Source organism: Nyctereutes procyonoides, unplaced genomic scaffold (genome assembly GCF_905146905.1).
Source record: "Nyctereutes procyonoides isolate TBG_1078 unplaced genomic scaffold, NYPRO_anot_genome, whole genome shotgun sequence".
Lineage (NCBI taxonomy): Eukaryota > Metazoa > Chordata > Mammalia > Carnivora > Canidae > Nyctereutes > Nyctereutes procyonoides.
This window is the reverse complement of record NW_026575146.1, coordinates 558,029-578,983: the sequence shown is the minus strand read 5'-3', so window position 1 is coordinate 578,983 and position 20,955 is coordinate 558,029. Positions and strand designations below refer to the sequence as shown.

The following is a 20,955-nucleotide window of genomic DNA, read 5'->3' as shown; positions in this document are numbered from 1 at the left end:
GCCATGTTTGAAATTAATATCCTTTAATTGTGAAACTAATGTAACAGCTATAAAAAGTATTCCTGGGAAGGGCACCTGGGTCGCAGAGCCTGTTGACTCTTTGGTTTTATCTCAGTTTGTAATCTTAGGGTCACAAGATCGAGTCCTACATTGGGCTCTGTGCTCAGTGGGGAGACAGCTTGAGATTCTCTCTCTCTCCCTTTCCCTCTGGCCCTCCTGCTCATTCTGTCTGTCTCAAGTAAATAAATAAATCTTTTTTAAAAAATATTCCTTAGAGTAAAAATCAGTTTCAGTTTTTCCAATTGTCAGGCTGGCTATTTGGGATTGGTTTTGGCTTTTAACTTGATAACTGTTATGACAATCTCTTTGCATTTCTTTTTCTTATAGATCATTTTATCTCAGTGAAACTGGCAATTAAACTTTGCTCTAGTTGATGGGCAAAATTTCTCCCAGATTATTCATCCCAATTTCATGCTGGTTGAAAATATTCAAATGTCATAAGAAATCTTTCTAGATTTGCACTTAGCTTTTGGATGGACGTTTCTACAATGGAGAGAACTGTGTTATAGCTCTGGTCCAAGGACATTACCATCTGATGCCCGTAAGACCACGGGGTGGATGTGGAAGGTTCCAAAGAGAAGGAGCACTCGGCAAGTTTGCAGACACCCTGGAACATGGAAGTAAGCAAGCTTTGAAAAGCACAGCTTTGAAGATACTCCATGAGTCTGCCTGGCTTTCAAGTGAACTAGTGCTTAAGACCTTGTAACAAAATGGACACTGGGGACACAGCTCTAGGACAAACAGCTACCTCAAGGTCTGGAGAAACTGACAAGGTGTCAGGTAGATGGAGACAGGAACAATCAGCTGTTATTAAGATGACCACTTTTGGCAGTCAAGAAGGACAGCGGCAACCACAAATAGATCCTGAGCAAATTGGAGACACAGCATCAGCACAACTTTTTGGTTCTGGGAAACTGGCCTCCCCTAGTGATGTGGCACAGCAAGTCACGGAGAAGCAATACCCACCCCATCGCCCAAGTCCCTATTCATGCCAACATTCACTCTCTTTCCCCCAGCACTCATTGCCACAGGGGGTCATGCACAGCAACAAGCCACATCAGAGCCTTGAAGGCCCTCCGTGGCTTTTCCCTGGCCCTTTGCCATCTGTTGCCTCTGAGGACTTATTTTCTTTTCCTCTCCATGGCCACAGTGGTGGTTACCCTAGAAAAAAGATTTCGAGTCTGAACCCCGCTTATAGCCAATACTCTCAGAAAAGTATCGAACAGGCAGAAGATGCTCACAAGAAAGAGCACAAACCCAAAAAGCCCGGCAAATACATTTGCCCCTACTGCAGCAGGGCGTGTGCCAAACCCAGTGTACTGAAAAAACACATCAGGTCCCATACCGGTGAGCGGCCATATCCATGTATACCTTGTGGTTTCTCTTTCAAGACAAAGAGCAATTTGTATAAGCACAGGAAGTCACATGCCCATGCAATTAAGGCAGGATTAGTCCCTTTCACAGAGTCAGCTGTATCTAAATTGGACCTAGAGGCTGGTTTTATTGATGTAGAAGCAGAAATACATTCAGACGGTGAGCAGAGCACAGACACAGATGAGGAGAGCTCTTTATTTGTGGAGGCTTCTGAGAAAATGAGTCCTGGCCCACCAATCCCGTTGGATATTGCCAGCAGAGGTGGCTATCATGGGTCATTGGAAGAATCACTGGGAGGGCCAATGAAAGTGCCGATTTTGATTATCCCCAAAAGTGGGATTCCTTTACCTAACGAAAGCTCTCAGTATCTGGGCTCTGATATGCTATCAAATCCATCTCTAAATACTAAGCCTGATGATTCTCACACAGTTAAACAGAAACTTGCACTAAGACTGTCGGAGAAAAAAGGACAAGATTCTGAGCCATCTCTAAACCTCCTGAGCCCGCACAGTAAAGGAAGCACTGACTCTGGTTACTTTTCTCGCTCAGAAAGTGCGGAGCAGCAAATAAGCCCTCCAAACACAAATGCAAAGTCTTATGAAGAAATCATCTTTGGAAAATACTGTCGGCTTAGTCCCAGAAATACACTCAGTGTTACAACCGCAAGCCAGGAGCGTGCCACAATGGGGAGGAAGGGCGTGATGGAATCGTTGCCTCACGTAAACACCCGGTTAGATGTTAAGATGTTTGAAGATCCGGTTTCACAGCTGATCCCAAGCAAGGGGGAAATCGACCCCAGTCAAACAAGCATGCTGAAATCCACGAAATTCAACAGTGAATCCAGACAATCCCAGGCTATTCCGTCATCTATCAGGAATGAAGGAATCAGGAATGAAGGAAAGCTTTTTCCTGCAAATGTCCAAGGCAGCAACCCAATTCTCTTAGAAGCTCCTGTGGACGCTTCACCCCTTATTAGAAGCAACTCAATGCCAACTTCTTCAGCAACAAATCTAAGTATTCCTCCTTCTTTAAGAGGAAGTCACTCATTTGATGAAAGGATGACGGGTTCTGATGATGTGTTCTATCCAGGGACTGTAGGAATACCCCCTCAGCGCATGTTAAGAAGACAAGCTGCATTTGAGCTGCCTTCGGTACAAGAGGGGCACATGGAGGCAGAACACCATGGCAGGATGTCAAAGAGTATCACAAGCTTATCCTTGAAGGAAAAGAAGTTGATTTCTGGGGACCGAATGGGGTATGACTATGATGTCTGCCGGAAACCCTACAAGAAGTGGGAGGACATTTCCTGCTTAGGCTCTTTAAAACACGGGGGTGAATATTTTATGGACCCCTCGGTGCCATTGCAGGGAATGCCAACCATGTATGGAACTACATGTGAAAATAGAAAGCGCAGGAAAGAGAAGAGTGTAGGAGATGAGGAGGACACCCCCATGATTTGCAGCAGCATTGTGAGCACTCCCATGGGCATCATGGCTTCAGATTATGACCCCAAATTGCAGATGCAGGAAGGCATGAGAGGTAGTTTCGCCATGTCTGGACACGAGAACCCTTCTCATGGTCACTCTGAGCGCTTTGACCCATGTCGGCCCCAACTCCAATCTGGAAGCCCATCTCTTGGGTCTGAGGAGTCACCCTCAGCCACTGATTCAGACAAGATGTCAGAGCTAGGGAGCAGAAAACCTCCGGGAAATGTGATTTCTGTCATTCAGCACACAAACTCGCTGAGCCGACCCAATTCATTTGAAAGGTCTGAGTCAGCTGAGCTGGTGGCTAGCATACAGGATAAAGCCTCTTCACCTTCTGAGACCTGTGACAGTGAGATTTCCGAAGCCCCGGTGAGTCCAGAGTGGGCTCCACCAGCAGACAGTGCTGAAAGTGGGGGGAAGCCATCCCCTTCCCAGCCGGCTCAGCAGCAGTCCTACCACGCACAGCCCAGGCTGGTTCGCCAGCACAACATTCAGGTTCCTGAGATCCGAGTGACTGAGGAGCCTGATAAACCAGAGAAGGAGAAAGACACCCAGGGTAAAGAGCCAGAAAAGCCTGTGGAAGAATTTCAGTGGCCCCAGAGAAGTGAGACCCTTTCCCAGCTCCCAGCTGAGAAGTTGCCACCCAAGAAGAAGCGTCTGCGGCTTGCAGATATGGAGCACTCTTCAGGGGAATCCAGCTTTGAATCCACAGGCACAGGTCTCTCCCGCAGTCCTAGTCAGGAAAGCAACTTGTCCCACAGCTCCAGTTTTTCAATGTCTTTTGAAAGAGAGGATACCATTAAGCTTGCTGCACCGCCTAAGCAAGATGAGTTTGGGAAGCATTCCGAGTTTTTGACTGTCCCTGCTGGTTCATACTCCTTGTCTGTTCCAGGCCACCACCACCAAAAAGAGATGCGGCGCTGCTCTTCCGAGCAGATGCCTTGTCCTCATCCAGCCGAAGTCCCAGAAATCCGGAGCAAATCATTCGATTATGGAAATCTGTCCCACGCTCCCGTGGCAGGGGCCTCGGCCACCACATCATCTCCATCACGGGAGAGGAAGAAATGCTTTCTGGTGCGGCAGGCTTCCTTCAGCGGCTCTCCGGAGATTGCCCAGGGTGAGGCTGGGGCAGATCTGAGTGTAAAGCAGGAGCAGATGGAGCACCTGCACGCTGGCCTCAGGGCCGCATGGCACCACGCCCCTACCTCTGTCCTGCCTCCTCTCCAGGCAGAGGACCCCGGGAAACAGCTGGTGGGTCCTTGTGCCCAGCTGAGCTCTGGACCGCTCCACTTGGCCCAACAACAGATCATGCACATGGACAGTCAGGAGTCTCTAAGAAATCCCTTGCTACAGCCAACATCCTACATTGCAAGCAAGCACTTGTCTGAACAGACGCATTTATTTCCACATCAAGAGACTATTCCATTTTCTCCAATCCAGAATGCCTTGTTTCAGTTTCCATATCCTACCGTCTGTATGGTTCATTTACCAGCTCAGCAGCCTCCCTGGTGGCAGGCACACTTCCCACATCCCCTTGTGCAGCACCCTCAGAAGAGCTATGGCAAGCCTTCTTTCCAGGCAGAAATCCATCCTGGCTATCCCTTAGAGCATGTTGCAGAGCACACTGGAAAGAAACCTGCTGATTATGCACACACAAAAGAGCAAACTTACCCATGTTATTCAGGAACATCAGGGCTACACTCAAAGAACATTCTTCCAAAGTTTCCATCAGACCCAAGCACCAAGTCACCTGATACTCCCTCCGAGCAGGTTCTTCAGGAAGATTTTGCCTCAGCAAGTGCTGGGCCTTTGCAGTCCTTACCTGGAACAGTGGTGCCTGTTAGGATCCAGACCCACGTCCCATCCTATGGGAGCGTCATGTACACAAGCATTTCTCAGATACTTGGGCAGAACAGTCCTGCAATTGTCATCTGCAAAGTTGATGAGAATACTACCCAGAGAACACTGGTGACCAATGCGACCATGCAAGGAATAGGATTCAACATCGCCCAGGTGCTGGGGCAGCATGCAGGCTTAGAAAAATACCCCATTTGGAAAGTACCTCAGACCTTACCCCTCGGCTTAGAATCCTCCATTCCCTTATGTTTACCTTCCACCTCTGACAGTGTGGCCACCCTGGGAGGTAGCAAGCGTATGCTCTCTCCAGCAAGCAGCCTAGAACTCTTCATGGAGACAAAGCAGCAGAAAAGGGTCAAAGAAGAAAAGATGTATGGACAGATTGTGGAGGAACTCAGCGCCGTGGAGCTAACCAGCTCAGACATCAAGAAGGATATGTCCCGCCCACAGAAACCCCAGCTGGTTCGACAAGGCTGTGCTTCTGAGCCAAAGGATGGCTTGCAGTCAGGGTCATCTTCTTTCTCCTCACTGTCCCCTTCCTCATCTCAAGACCATCCATCTGCCAGCATGCCCTTGAGGGAGCCATTCCCGCCCAACTCCAGGGCACCCTCTCTAGGCCAGAAGTCCAGTGGGCCTTCTGAAAGCAGAGAGTCCTCAGATGAACTTGATATTGATGAGACAGCATCTGACATGAGCATGAGCCCACAGAGCAACTTGTTGCCACCAGGAGACAGTCAGCTTGAAGAGCAAGGAAAGGGCCAGAAGCTGCCTGTTGGCATGCTGGTGCACATGGCTTCTGGCCCAAGCAGGAAAATGGCAAACTCAACTCTTCTTTTCACGGATGTGGCAGATTTCCAGCAGATTCTTCAGTTCCCTAGTCTGCGGACAACAACTACTGTGAGTTGGTGCTTCTTGAATTATACAAAACCCAATTATGTGCAACAGGCCACCTTCAAATCCTCGGTTTATGCTTCATGGTGCATTAGTTCCTGTAACCCAAACCCATCGGGATTGAACACCAAGACCACTCTGGCTCTTCTGAGGTCCAAGCAAAAAATCACTGCAGAAATTTATACTCTGGCTGCTATGCACAGGCCTGGAACTGGCAAGCTTACATCATCGAGTGCTTGGAAGCAGTTTGCTCAGGTAATGAATACCATTTCTAAAAGCACTGTAGTGTGCATTTGCTCACTGAGCAGAGTACATAGTGAAGGACGTAAGGTCTAAAACATGCAAGTGAAATGAAGGTCAGAGTTGAGGGCACCCTCTGCAATGCTGATTTCCCTTCCCTGGTAAGAGAAGAAGCCACTGACCATGAACTAGGTCATGGGGAAGTCTCTTCTTCATCCAGGAGCCATGAAATTCTACTACTGGGACTCAATTCCTTTGGGTTCTTCTCCTTTCTGGCCTGTGTTAGTGACCTAGTAGATCAAATTTTCTTTTGATAAGAGGAATTCAGGGGATTATGAAATGTGGGTACAGGACGTAGAACATCATGAATGTGGAAATGGACACTGAGAGGAAGGATGGGGAAGGAGGTGTGCAGATGTCATAACTGAGCTTTGCAAACTTCAGAGTGGACCTTCTGACAATCTTGCTTCCATGTTCCCACTAGCAATATTTTTTACTAAAATGCATTTTCTTTATTTCTCCCTCAAAATTCATTTTTCCAAGTGATTTTTTGGTTTGGTCCTACATGAACAATTAATACCTTATATGTAAAATTACAAAAATGCGAACAGGGACACTTTGGAATTTTTGCTAAATTAGTAATGAAACAAATAGAAGTTTTATAAATATATGTTACTTAATCCTGTTACCATTTACCTTCAACAATTTTTGAAAATATGTCCTTAATTGTTATTGTTTTCATTGCTACTGCAGAATATAGAACATGTTTTCTGTTTTTATTAGTGTTGCACAGAATAAGTGCCAACAGAGGAGTATTTTTTTAAATAAAATGTCGAATGACTCCATAAAAGCTGTCATTCTTCTCTGATTTTATCTCTAGTGTCCCTTATTTCATGTAACTGGGCCATGGCCTTTTAGCATGGAATTTAGGCTAATTTTCAGAGATCAGAGAAGAGCAGAATGTGTGGACTTCTCCTATGTCTTAGAGAAATCATATGAAATGATTCTCTCTTTTGTTCTACAGATGAAACCTGATGCATCCTTTTTATTTGGCAGCAAACTAGAGAGGAAACTAGTTGGAAATATCTTAAAAGAAAGAGGGAAAGGAGATATTCATGGAGATAAAGATATTGGATCCAAACAAACAGAGCCAATCCGAATTAAAATCTTTGAAGGAGGGTAAGGAAACATACGTGCATGTGTGAAATATTCAGTCCTAGATCAGAGCAAGCAATCACGAATGTACAGATGGAAAGAATAGTATCTACTCTGGTTGGAAGTATAAGGTGAATTCCTTCTCAGCTCACATTTCTGAAGTCTGGTAATAGATAATGAGTTTATGCCCTTGCTTTCAATGACTTACTTTCACTGAAAATGTCCCTGTCAAATATAGTTTGGGATTCTGCTTTAAATTTTCACGTCTCATGCACTATGAAATAGACTAAATTGGTGAACTCTTGATGCCGTCTAAGCTTAATCATTTCTTAATATTTTATGGACATCTTAAAAATATTTAATATTAATGGACATATTTTTATTCTGTGCTTACAAAAATGCAATCATGCACACTCATGTATGATCCTAGGAACTAGTTAATTTGATGGTTCATTTTATTGCTTTTATGTTACCTAAACTCCAGACTCTGAGAGGAATTCATCAGTTCCATTGATGTCCTGTTTCTGTTCCAGGATCCAAGCCAGGGTACCATGCATTTAGTTGTCATATTTTCCTAATCTCTTTCTGGTTTGTGGCAGTCTCTCTGTTGGGAATTTCTTTTTAAATGTTGAATCCTGAGTTGTATAAACACAAGTGATAAGATCCATTGACTTTGATATCTGTACAGTAAAAAAAAATTACACATATGTGTAACATCTAGTTTTAGATTTCAGTAGAAATGTATTTTCAATACAGTCGGTCACATGGGAGAAAAAGCTCCAACTTATGCTATTAAAACTTTAAAACGTTAAAGCATGTTAATCACTTTTGATTAGCCAGCCCTATCTCTACAGTAGACCTTTAATTAACATGTTTCCATGAGCATGAATTTATTCCAGTTATATTTGAAAGACAGAGTAATGCTATCTATTTGATTATAAAATGTCAAATGTTTACGAATTTGAAATATCTATTTCCCACGTTGATTTACCAGTTTGAAGATGAATTATTAAAGTTGTTTCCCCCTTAGTGTTGACCCCTTTGAATGTCTAGTATTTTCACCACTGAAACCACAGTTGTATGGAGTCTTGAAGCTTGTCTTGATATTTTTTTGACATCCCTCATCTTTTAACACAAACGAGAGAAATATAGATTTTATCTTTCCTCAGAGACTGAGAGGTCCCTGTGACTGAATCAACACCCTTATATTCAGCAGTCTTCATAGCTGCACTTGTACTAGATTAGCAGAGACCTTCCCATTACATGTGCTTTGGGGAGCCCACCTCCACTAACGAAGGACACAAGTGAAAAGCGTATGTGAACATTTTATTGCTGTTTTGATGATTCACAAGGACTGTCCCCATATATCATTTCTTCCTCCTTTCATTGCCCCGTTGTATGGGCTACATCCCAATCATTTCTTAATCTGTGATACAACTTCTGCCTGTTGGTTACCAAGTGTTCATTCCAAGCAATGTGGTACCACCACCTCTTATTTTGGTGATGGCAAAGTGATAGCTTTAAAAAGAACTTTTACTGATCACATTTTTAAGTGGATGTGTTCTTTATATTATCTAACTCCTAGATTTAGTAATTTAATTGAATGTATCTTTTGGCCTTTTTCAAAAGCCATTCATTCTTGTATTAAGTAGATTCATGGGTCTGTAGACCTGTTGAATGGTAAATATTTTATTTGTACAGACTTTTCTAATATGCAGTTTTATTTGGTACTGAATTTTACTGTTTTCAAGTTAATCAGGTAAGACATTAAAAATTAAGTTATATCACTTGAAGATAAAATCCATTTCCCATCACTACACTAACTTTAAGGTATCTTTCTGTGAAGAAAACTAGCTTTCTATTAAATCATTTGTTTTATTCTATATTTCTTTGGTAATTTTATCTATTGAGGGGCAGAGAATAGTGAAATTAAAAGGTGAAAGAAAATTTGCATCTTGAGATTCTTTTCTACTTTGTTACAAAAGACAGTGTGAAATAGAGCATGAAGTTCAAGAAAGTTTTGAAGAACAAGTTGAAGTTGAAAATTCTTTGTGGAAGGAGAAAGACTTAAAGGATGAAAAAAAAAACACACAAAACTATTTGTATTTTTGATACTACTAAATTCCTACCTGGAGTTTTTGGCACTGGTCAAAAAGTAAATAATGTTAAGATTGCATAGCATCCATAATAGAGGTAGTATTTAAATATGTGGATGGATTTTTCTCTCTTAAAAATCCTTCAGTAAATTGGAGGAATAAAGTTGAACTTTTATTCCTGATGACAGATTAGCTAGGACAAAATGGAGAAGTGTGCAGTACTCTTAGATTGTGAAAGAAATTAAAAAACCAAACCAAAATAAACAAAAAAAATCTGTAAATTAGTGCCTTTAAAGTTAATCCATGGTGAATTAGGGCATTTTATATGTCAGTTTATGTTCTGAAGTTACAAAAAGAGTCCCTTGAGAGGAATATCTTCCCAAGAATGACATCAGACCCATAATTTTAGCCTAGCTTTGATTTAAAAGATAATGATATTCATTGAATTATTCAATAGAATGCTACTGTACTCTATGACTGATCATGTTTCATTGTAGTCTAAACAAAATATGATGTTGAGCACTTTGTTTTATAGATTATTACAATGAATACCTAAGATTTGGTGAACTGATTTGATTAAACTAGATGACCTCAGACAAACCTATTAAGTTCTTCTGGAAACAAATGCAAATTTGATTGAAAAATAGAACCTCCAGTTTTTATTATGTAACAGTACTTACCAGAAGCTACTTGAAATTTGGACTCCACTTTAGTACAAATTCAGGGTCCTTGGGAAGAGCGGATCAAATCTGTAGACAACAGTTGGTGAGCTCAGCTCAGCCTGTGTAAGCTAGAGATTTCAGAGGCACTCTCATGCCAGGATTGTAAAAATAGAGTAAAAGCTTGCAATGAGGAATTCTATTATCAGTTATACTTATTTTAGCAAATTTAGAGGGAAGCGTGTGTGTTCTGCATGCACATCTTAGACGATGTAATGTTAACAAATGATATATGATGATTTGAATATGTTGGTTTAACTTTCTGGATAGTTCTTGTGTGGAGGCTGTACTAGAATCCAAAAGTAGTAAGGCACAACACTGCAACTCTCTGAGATTTATAGAAGTCCATTTGAACAACTCTATCCCAAGTCCATATATCTACACTCAATAGAGGGACCCAATTCCATTTTGAACACTATGTAGAAAAATTACATTTTGCTTTCAATGCCAAATCTATTATCTAATTCTTTCAGGCATTTATTGCATAAACTTCATAGGCTTCAGAGAAGTAAAGTTGATAACTATTTGTCAAAGAACCTCATACAAATTTTGCCACTCAAAAAAAAAAAAATTACCACTCCAAAGATTAGCTTCTGGTTTGACATATAAAACACTAGAGTATTTGAAAACACACTGCATTCCCTTTTTCTAAACAGGTATAAGTCAAATGAAGATTATGTATATGTCAGAGGACGTGGACGTGGAAAGTACATTTGTGAAGAATGTGGGATTCGCTGTAAGAAGCCAAGCATGCTCAAAAAGCATATCCGCACTCACACTGATGTCAGGCCTTATGTATGCAAGTTATGTAACTTTGCCTTCAAAACTAAAGGTACAATTCTCATCTCTTTAGATGAAAGATACTTTGTTTATGGCTATGTTGGATTCAGAATACCATTTTATAACTAACTTGCATTGACTGTAAGATGGTTTTGTTTATGAAATACATTTTTTCCCTTATGTAAGTAATCAGAGGATGTACATGAGACAGCGAGTCTCCTTTTATGACTTAAGTAAGAGCTATAGACTTGGGGCCAGGCTGGTTGTTTCCGAAGGAAGTGGCTAAGAATTGTCTGGATTGCTATTGCTATTACTGCATGTTGGAAGTGTTGTGTGGTCTAGATAATCTTTGCACCAGTATTGAAATACCACTGGGAGACAATCCATGCTGTGGCATTAGAAAAGCAAGGCAGCAGCTGGGAAGAAAACATGTGCCCATGGTCAGTTTCAAGATTATAAATAATGTAGAGACCCACAGACTCCCAGGTGGGCCCCTCCATCCACAGTTGCATTAATTATACATAGAAATTTGATAGCTTGTGTTCTGTGTATTTATCAGCACAGAGACAATTTCTTACTCTTAGGCCACAACTGTGAATCTCATAAAACTAGGACCTGCCTTAAAATTATATTCTACCCTAAAAAAAAATCTGTTTTTTACAGGTAGATTTATATAAAAATATTTTATACAGGAAGGTTGCTTTGATATTTCCAACATTTTATAAAACAATGGAAATGTTATAAGCCCAGCATTCTCAGATTACATACAGTAGTGAATTAGAGGTGGTTTGACTTTTGTAGAAGTATGTTTACTCCTTGCTGTAGAAGTACTTTAGATCTAATGGTTTTTGCCCCCCTCACTAACCTCATATGATTTCCTATGTTTTAACTTTAAATTTGCCTGCTAATTATTCTGCTCCACTACTTGTCAAGAAAAATACGTATCAAATAAGATAATCTTTGGTAGAGAAATGGTTTTTATTTTCTCCTATAACCCAAATCCTAAATTGTCTTATTGGTTTGTCAGAAGTATAAATGTGTAGACTCTCAGTATATCTGTTTCTTCTGTATAAAAAAGGTATCTATATTACAAAGATGCTTCCTTTGAAGCCACATAAAGGGAGTGTTCATTTGCACTTCAAAAGAGATAAACATAAGGTCCTTTAAATACCATCCACCTTTGCACAGTGAAGCCTTTTATTTAGAACTTCACCAAGAGACTCCCTAGGACATAAAGTCTAAATTTTGGTTTTATAGGCTGCAAATCTGCCAGTCAGTACAGCTGATAGATCTTCCCAGGGCATAGGAGTCTGCTGAAGGTATAGCTGTGTGAAACACTGGGTGAAGAAATGTCATATTTCTAGGCATTTTTAAAGTCAAATAAATATAATAATAAAAAATAAAGAGCTAGTTTCTATAGTCTTAAAAAATCACATTAAATTTGGCTCTGAATCATTGTCATGGAGTTTCAGTAGGAAATAATTTATTCTTGGTCATTATTGGAGTTTCCTTGTCACCCTTCAGGAATGTCCAAATGTCTCAGGATCTTAAGATGAGTAAAATATCCCAGGAAACCCCTCCATTTTTTCCAGTTGAAGTGACTGTTGTCCCAACCCATGTCCTCTGAGTGCAGATCCTGAGTGTCCTTGTAGGACCAGCACCTTCTGAACACTGGTGCCACTCCAGGCACCCACCCCCTGCCGGCCACTTCCCCCTCCTTGCTGGAATCCCTGCAGAAGCTCAGCACTTCAGTCAACCACAGCCAGGGTAGAGTTGTTTCATGCCAGATTTCTAACTACAAACCTATGCTGAAGATGAGAGCCCAAAGCCTGACTGCCTATTGAAATGGAGAAGAAGAGAGAGAAAGATAGAGGAGGAGAAACATATTAAGATCTAAATAAAGTATCTTGACACCTAACTTTCACACCCACCCACATACACAGGTTACTTTCTCCCTTGCAGAAGCAGGTAACTTCCATTAATATACAGATGTATTCATTAATTTACAGATTTAGGAATTCTTAATGATCTGGCTATAAAAATTTTTGAGGTCTTTAAAACATTTTTATATAAATAAGAGTAGTAAGGACCTGGAAATATTTTTATGCTTGGAATTACCAAAATAGCACATAAAATTCATAGATTTAAGATCAGTTAAATAAAATACCAAGTAAATAAAATAACGTAAGTAAAATAATAAACAACAGTAGCTCATATATCACATTAATGGTGAGCTAAACAGTCCTACAAAGGAACAAACTATTTTTTCAGGCTAAGAGTGTCCATCCTCATTCAGTGAGCCTACTCTTAAAAAATAAAGTGTTTGCTGGTACATCGCTACAGCATCATCAAAGGGCACAGATAACAATATGGCCCTTACAACTAAATTAGTTCCTGAATGTCTTTTAGTAAGTTATATATATGACATGAAATGATATATAGATAAATATATAATAAAATATTAATATATATATATAATTTCATAGATCCTAGGTCAAAAGTGATTGGATAAGTGTCTTCATAATCTCTCACATCCTATATAACAACATATAATTCTATATAAACACACACATATGTATGTATAGATAGAATTCTATATATATCATCATCATCATAATAATAATACATGTTTGACAGAAAATCTTTCTCTTTTCTTAGAATGATGGGAATTTCAAGATAAATAGGGAATATTGAAGAACTTTAGAAACTGCTGTAATAAACTTTGCTAATATATACCAGACAGATAGATGCTAAACACTGAGAATAATGCTCCCTTTAAGTAGTTAGCCAACTATTTTTATGGTTCTTTGAATTTATTTTACAAGGTTGACTTTCACATAAGTTTGCATATGACCCTATTCTCCAAGTCTTCTAGAATAAGGAAACTTGATTTTGTCAGAATTCTGAGTGGCTATATATTCAGAAACCAGATTGTTCCTCTTAAGTTCAAAGCAAAGGGTAGTGGGTATAAACAAATCTGTGTTATCTTATGTTAGTTCATTTCTAATTTTGGAGCAATCATCACATTTTTGTAAACAATTAATTTCTCTTTTTGCCTGTGTTTTCTAGGAAACCTAACAAAGCATATGAAATCTAAAGCACACATGAAGAAATGCTTGGAGTTGGGAGTTTCAATGACATCAGTGGATGATACAGAAACTGAAGAAGCAGGTATTTCAAAATTTAGTTGACTGACCTGTTCATTCTTCACACTGGAGCTTCATGGCTGGGGTGGTAAAACAAGTTTTGATATTTTAAAAAACTGATCACATTTAGTTTTATTTAATATGAAGTATATAAAATAAATCTGACATGTTGAATTGCTTATAACCTGAGAAGAAATAAATGCATTTCAGTTCTGACTAAAGGGGGAAAAAAAGACCTCACTATGAAATACTCCTATTTAACCATAATGGAAATCTAATTATGCTTGTGTTGTGACAGAGATTTAGATTTTATGAAACTTCTGGGGAAATTTGAAAAACAATTTAATGCATTATTATTCCAATTAAGAGGGAAAAAAAAATCCATCATTAACCTAATAGAAAACCTGAGGGCCAGTCAGACTTCCTGAGATATATCACTTACATGTAAGTTTACACCTATAGAGATAGATCGTTGCTTTCTTTTTCTTCTAGCCTCATTATTATCAGCATTATCCACACCCATTTCTTGAGGCTTTTCTATGGGCCAGGTGACATCTGAGATTTAAGATTCCACATTAGAATCCTTTTGTTGGGTTGAGATGAATCAGATCAGTCATAAAAGGATAAGAACCAGTGTAAGGTCTTCCAGATAAGTGCCCAATGAGTGTTATAGGGGTTCAGAGACAGAACTATCTCTAGGGGCTGCAGGGTTGGAAGAAAGCTTTTAGAAAGAGATGGGGTCCAAATTAGTTCCTCACCTTGACGTTTGGACCTTGATCTTCACTTTCTGTTCAATGTTTCAGAAACGATGGAAGATTTGCACAAAGCAGCTGAGAAGCATAGCATGTCCAGCATTTCAACTGATCATCAGTTCTCAGATGCTGAAGAATCTGATGGTGAGGATGGAGATGATAATGATGAAGATGATGAAGATGATGATGACTTTGATGATCAGGGCGATTTGACACCAAAAACAAGATCGAGAAGCACCAGTCCTCAGCCGCCTAGATTCTCGTCCTTGCCTGTGAATGTTGGTGCCGTGCCCCATGGGGTTCCTTCAGATAGCTCCCTGGGGCATTCTTCATTGATCAGCTATTTGGTTACTTTGCCAAGTATTCAGGTTACTCAGCTGACGCCCAGTGACTCATGTGAAGATACTCAGATGACAGAATACCAGAGGTTATTCCAGAGCAAGAGTACAGACTCGGAGCCGGACAAAGACAGGTTAGACATACCGAGTTGTGCGGATGAAGAGTACATGCTGTCTTCAGAGCCCAGCTCCTCACCGAGGGACTTCTCCCCCTCGAGCCACCATTCCTCACCGGGATATGACTCTTCACCCCGCCGAGATAATTCACCAAAGAGGTATCTGATACCCAAAGGAGATTTATCACCCAGAAGACATTTATCACCTAGGAGAGATCTGTCACCCATGAGACATCTCTCACCAAGAAAGGAAGCTGCATTGAGAAGAGAGATGTCACAGAGAGATGTTTCACCGAGAAGGCATCTGTCTCCAAGGAGGCCAGTGTCACCTGGGAAAGACATCACGGCAAGAAGAGACCTCTCTCCCAGAAGAGAGAGAAGATACATGACCACCATAAGAGCACCATCTCCCAGAAGGGCTTTATACCATAACCCACCATTGTCCATGGGGCAGTATTTGCAAGCAGAACCAATTGTATTGGGGCCTCCTGTAAGTATGATTAGCTTTCTCTTTCTAATTTATAATCCAAAGCTTATTGGAACCTCTTGATAACACACTAACACACTAGTGTGATATTTATTATAACGTGGGTATCTCTCATGGGAAGCAGGGAACGTGGTTACTGAAAATAGCAGGAAGACATTTTCTCTCATGCTGTTGTTAGTAACATAGCTGTGGCATTACCCCAAGTGTAGTATTGCATCAGAGCAGTGGTGCATTTCCAGCTGGGAACAGGTGAGGCTTTTCTAAATGCTTTCTAAGCTTAACTAATTATGGACATGAGCTGAAACCTTTACATGAGCAGGGAAGGTGAAGTCTTTGGAATGACACGACGGCATAGACAGACACTCTCAGGGCCTTTGTGGTGTCAGTTGTAGAACTTTGTCAAGTAAGGGTCAGGCATTAGCATTGACTTTCAATACATTTTAAAAAAATAAACTCTTTACCTTGCCCACAGTGAGTGGACGTGTGAAACCAGTGAGTGACTAGGATAGGAGAGAGTGACCCCCTGGATATGTTGTGAGTCAAAGGCATGAACCTATCTGCTTTTCTTGTCATTACTACCACCTTATGCTCAGTGAGAGGGCACTGGCTCAGTGAGATGGTTGGCACAAAGTTGGGAGAACTAAGGGAGAGAGTTTCTGAGATTTCTATGGTATCCCCTCATGATAAACTTAGATAACAACAGTAACAATCATGCATTAAGTTTAGGCAGTAGGTTTAATGCAAATCTATAAAAAAGCATCTGCCCTGCCTCATTCCATGGTATGGCTGACCTTGATGTTTCTTTCAGTTTGTATAGGATTTTTTTTAAAAAATGAATAAAACAGGCACTTAGCATAGACAGATGAATGACACCTTTTGAGTTTCTTTGCTTTACATGTATTTTTGTTTCCTAGTCTCTATTTCTTGCTGTTCTTCCTTTGTTCTGGGTTTCTGTTGTGTGGCTCCACACCATCCTTCCAGCCAAAGGCACTACCAACTTCTAGCTCTGTCTTATCACTGTCCCAGTGGCCAGGCTCCCTCATCTTTGTTGCCTTTTAACAACCTTGAGTTGTGAGCTTAGGTTATCATATGTAAACTTCAGGAAAGCTCCCTGCTGCAATTCCCTCCATGATCCCCAACATCATCTTTTCACAAGTGGTACCAGCTTAGTCTTTATGGTACAATTACTACAGAAACACGCATACAAACAGGACATGATTTATTTGCCAAGATAATGAATTAGCCACCTAGGGAAAAAAGAGGTATATTTACACACGTTTTTGTGTCTTGGTGGTGTTAAGTAGAAAAGAGGGGTCTTCTGGAGTTTATGCCACCACGGCCTAAGTAGAGAGTTGTAGATACGCAAATCCCTCTGATGCCAGGATACCATATCTGAAGAAAAAAATGCTTTCTCCAGTATAGACCAGTGATGCTGGCAGAGCATGTGTGGCCTTGGCCAGGTGGGCTCAGATTGGGGTATTTGTGAGACGTGGGATATCTTTGGTCAATTGTAGTCGTGAAAATGTAAGCCTTTAGTGCCATAACACTATTGTTATTAAAGCAACTAACAGCAACTCACAGTCAACTCAGGCATAGGAATCAAAGGTGCAGACTAAGGAAGTTCATCTAATTTTGGATATGTGACCAGAAAGGAGATTGTTTTTATTAGTCACTGAGTTTGCAACCAGTTGTGTTCTTTTATACCAATTTACCTGGATACTTAATACGATTATTAAACTTTACCATTTATGAAGGCCAACTGTAGAGCCATTGATCTATTACCCAGTTTAATTATCTTCAGAGAATTTACAGCCTCCTGCTTTGTCCATGTGATAAGAGGGAAGAGATCTGGGAATGCTCCCTGAACAATGGCACTTGTTCCAAAACACTTGCCATTTAATGTTTTATCACATCTTTTTGAGGGGCAAAGGAGGAGTTTATCTTTCTGTGATGTATGAAGAAAATTTTTGTTGCCAAGATTAAACAGAAGTGATGACACTATGAGGATTATTTCTCCTGATCTCTATATTGGCTGAGTGCTGCACCCTCTCTGAATAATGTATGAAAATATTAAATTAGAATAACCCTAAAAATAAACCTTTTTGATAGAAATTCTTTTAGCAATACCTTCTCTTGTTGCTTAACATAGGCTCGGAGCTCACAGGTCAGTGACTGTGGCATGAAAGGATCTTCTAGCCTAGCATGACAACACTCATCCTCTGGTTCAGTCTGGAGTGGTAGTACCCAGGGAACAGGTTTGGAGGAGATGATACTCAACCACCAGGATCCTACTACCTTGCTGTTCCTGCCCTACTGCCTTCTGGTTAATTTTAATATAGATAGATAATTGTAGATGAAAGGAAGGAAGGAAGGAAGGAAGGAAGGAAGGAAGGAAGGAAGGAAGGAAGGAAAGAAGGAAAAGAAAAGAAAGAAAGAAAGAAAAGAAGGAAGGAAGGAAGGAAGGAAGGAAGGAAGGAAGGAAGGAAGAGAAAGAAAGAAGAAAGAAAGAAAAAAGGAAGGAAGAAAAGAAGGAAGGAAAGATCTTTTGCTCATCAGTAAATATTTTTTGAAGGTCTAACATGTACAGCTCAAAGATGATGATGAAAAAGTTTTATGATTTCTGGCCCCAACTTTTTTAAACAAACTAATTTCCTATTCCATTTTTAATGTTTTGGTACATAAATTAGCAAAGGAGACAAAAACATGTTCTGGTTTCCACTATGTAGTGCAGAAGAGCATTGTCGACATTCAGTTCTATCACTTGCTATCTGTGTGATCTTGAACAAGTCATTTAACTTCTCGGCCACAGTTTCTTAATCTGCTTGTGGCAGCTAAGGAGGTGGGCCAAGCAGATTTCTGTCTTTGGAAGAATTTGCCATTCCTCTGTGAGGAATGCTGTAAACTGACAGCCTCCTGCTGTTAGTGCCATCATGATAGGTCTCAGTTTTCCATCCAGGGCTACATACTCTCCCCTACAGCCCCCAGCCAGTGACTGAGCCTGGATCAGTCCCAGCTGAGCACCTGCCTCCTCTCCTGCTTACCTTCATCAGGTTCCCTGCTTCCCTTGCCCCACAATGAACTCCTTGAACTCCTGCCTCCTTCTTTGTATTTGCTTCCAGAGCACCTACTGACAATGTTGAAAAGATGAGTGGGATATTAAACCTGGTACATGGGATATATATGCACACACATACATACATACACATAATACAACCCACACGGGTTCATTATTCATATTTCTGTATCAAGGTGTTTCTTACCAGGATTTACAATGATATTGTAATGATAAGCCTCAAATCACAAAACTAAATAGGGTTGCAAATGGGGTAAAAACCAAGGTAGAAAAATCTTATTGAGAGCTTCTTGGGAAGGTGAAGAAGAGGTGAATGCAGGAGAAGAGGATGTGTGGAAAGGCCTGGTAGCATTTGGAGCAGGGGAAGTGCTTACATGGTAAAAGTTCTACTGGCACCCTTACTTCTGTGACTGTAATCATTCAATTGCTGATCAGAAAAGGTCTGAAAATGACACTTTCTTTTTCTTTCTTTCTTTCTTTCTTTCTTTCTTTCTGTATTTGAGGAGAAGGACAGAGAGCATGAGCAGGGGGAGGGAAAGCAAGAGAGAGAGAGAGGGAGAGGGAGAGGAAGAGGAAGAAGTAGATTCCCCACTGAGCAGAGAGCCTGATGGATTCAGGACTTGATCTCAGGACCCTGGGATCATGAACTGAGCTGAAGGCAGATGCTTAACTGACTGAGCCACCCAGCTGCCCTGACACTTTAATTCTTAACACAAATAAAATTCTATTGGATTTTGAACATTTTGAATATATCTTAGTGTTAGAGGACACTTCATTCATCACTTCTTTTGTTAGCCTTGAGTCAGGGCTCTCTTTGGCCCTCACAGAGCCCCATTCTGATTAGGTGTAAGCAGTGGATGTCATAGAATAGCAACCAAGAGCAAAATGGAAACATAACCAGGTTACATTTTATGTTAAACTTTTAATTTTTGACCATTATAATTAAAAGAGGATTCATTTAATTATCTTCAAAGATTATTATTATAGGTATCATAGTTCTTGCACCTTAACTGGTGTTTGCTGTAGGAAACATGCCTTTTTCCAGATTGGAGCAAAGACAAGAGGGATTTGTTGTTGTAGTAACATTTAAATGACTCTCATACTCTCATACTATCAAATTCTCACCTTCCCTAACTCATGATTATAGGATTTCATTACTTCCTGCCCTTTCAGGATATGTCATTTGTTTCTAGCTTGAATAAGGTATAGCCCAAAAGAGGGTAAGAGCTAAGCATGGCACAGAGTAACAGATCTAATACATAATTTATCATCCTCAGGCTGTCTCACAGTCTAAAAAGAACTGAATGAATCATTAATGGTATAGAGCATACCTTGAGCTTTAGAACTGAAACATCCTTGAAATGAATTAGAACTTTTTTTTTCTCTCTCTCCTGGATTACTACCATTCTTGACAGGTTTACAGCTATCTGATTTTAAGTTCTCAAAAAATAAAAATAAACTGAGTACCTTTTAAATGACAGCCCAGTAAAAGAATAAATCTCAGGAATTGAAACCTGATCATCTCATTCAAGCCTGATAATCTCGTAGTCTAAGTTGTGTTTTGCTACAGAAACAACGATAGAAAGTAAGTTCTCTTTCAGGAGTGGATCCATGAAATCTGGATTTCTGGCTCTTAATTTTAAATGTTCTAACTCATTAATTGCCAAGATGGGATTTAAATGAACATAATAATATAAACAGACGATGGTAAATGTAATAATCTTGAGGTCCCAGCTGTGTAGTTAAATATAATTTGAAACTGTTTGACATAGTTAATGTTAACTACTTTGATGGATAGTTGCTTTACAAAAACTGGCCTAATGATTTATCATTTGATAAAGCAGCTAGTCTTCCACCCGGTGAGCCTCTTGGTGGGAATTTATTCCTTTAAACCAATGTCTTGCACATTGGACTAACCAGTTTGTCTATCACCACCATTTTGTCATCTGTTCTGCAGAAAACTTAAAAAAAAAAAAAAGCCAATTTTCAGGCTTGTCACTCCAGCTATACTCATCAACACTTAAGAAAAATATTAAAAATCTTCCCAGTATGTAAACAGATGGCAACCTTTTTTACTTTTTTTGATTTAAAAACCTACTATTAGTGTTTTTTTGCTCAGCAAACTTTTTCTGGTAATTATCCATTATTTTCATTTTCTTTTCTGGGAAAAAAAAAAAAAGAAACAGAACTGAAACGTGTCTCATGCACTGCATGCACTGCATGATTTATCACATTGCTGTTTCAAAACAAAAGTCACTTTTCACAGACCGACAGCTTCATTCAAGGATTCTAAAAGACGACTGAGAAATCTCTTGTGTCATAAAGTGAAAAATCAGTAAGGGGATGAAGTAGTTTTAAAGTGGTTTGAATGACTGAGTGAGTGA

The 20,955-nt window shown here is 40.1% G+C and overlaps 1 protein-coding gene across 5 annotated transcripts in view; it reads left to right on the top strand.

The window, feature by feature from the left end:
- HIVEP2 (HIVEP zinc finger 2) overlaps window positions 1-20,955 on the top strand; it is a 193,585-nt gene that overhangs the window by 170,071 nt on the left and 2,559 nt on the right. For all 5 annotated transcript variants that reach the window (XM_055310095.1, XM_055310094.1, XM_055310096.1 and 2 more), the window contains 5 exons: window positions 388-5,924; window positions 6,934-7,088; window positions 10,536-10,711; window positions 13,729-13,830; window positions 14,609-15,501. In XM_055310095.1, the coding sequence (XP_055166070.1) occupies window positions 771-5,924; window positions 6,934-7,088; window positions 10,536-10,711; window positions 13,729-13,830; window positions 14,609-15,501 (6,480 nt within the window). In that variant the 5' untranslated portion in view covers window positions 388-770. The remainder of the gene's footprint in view (window positions 1-387; window positions 5,925-6,933; window positions 7,089-10,535; window positions 10,712-13,728; window positions 13,831-14,608; window positions 15,502-20,955) is intronic.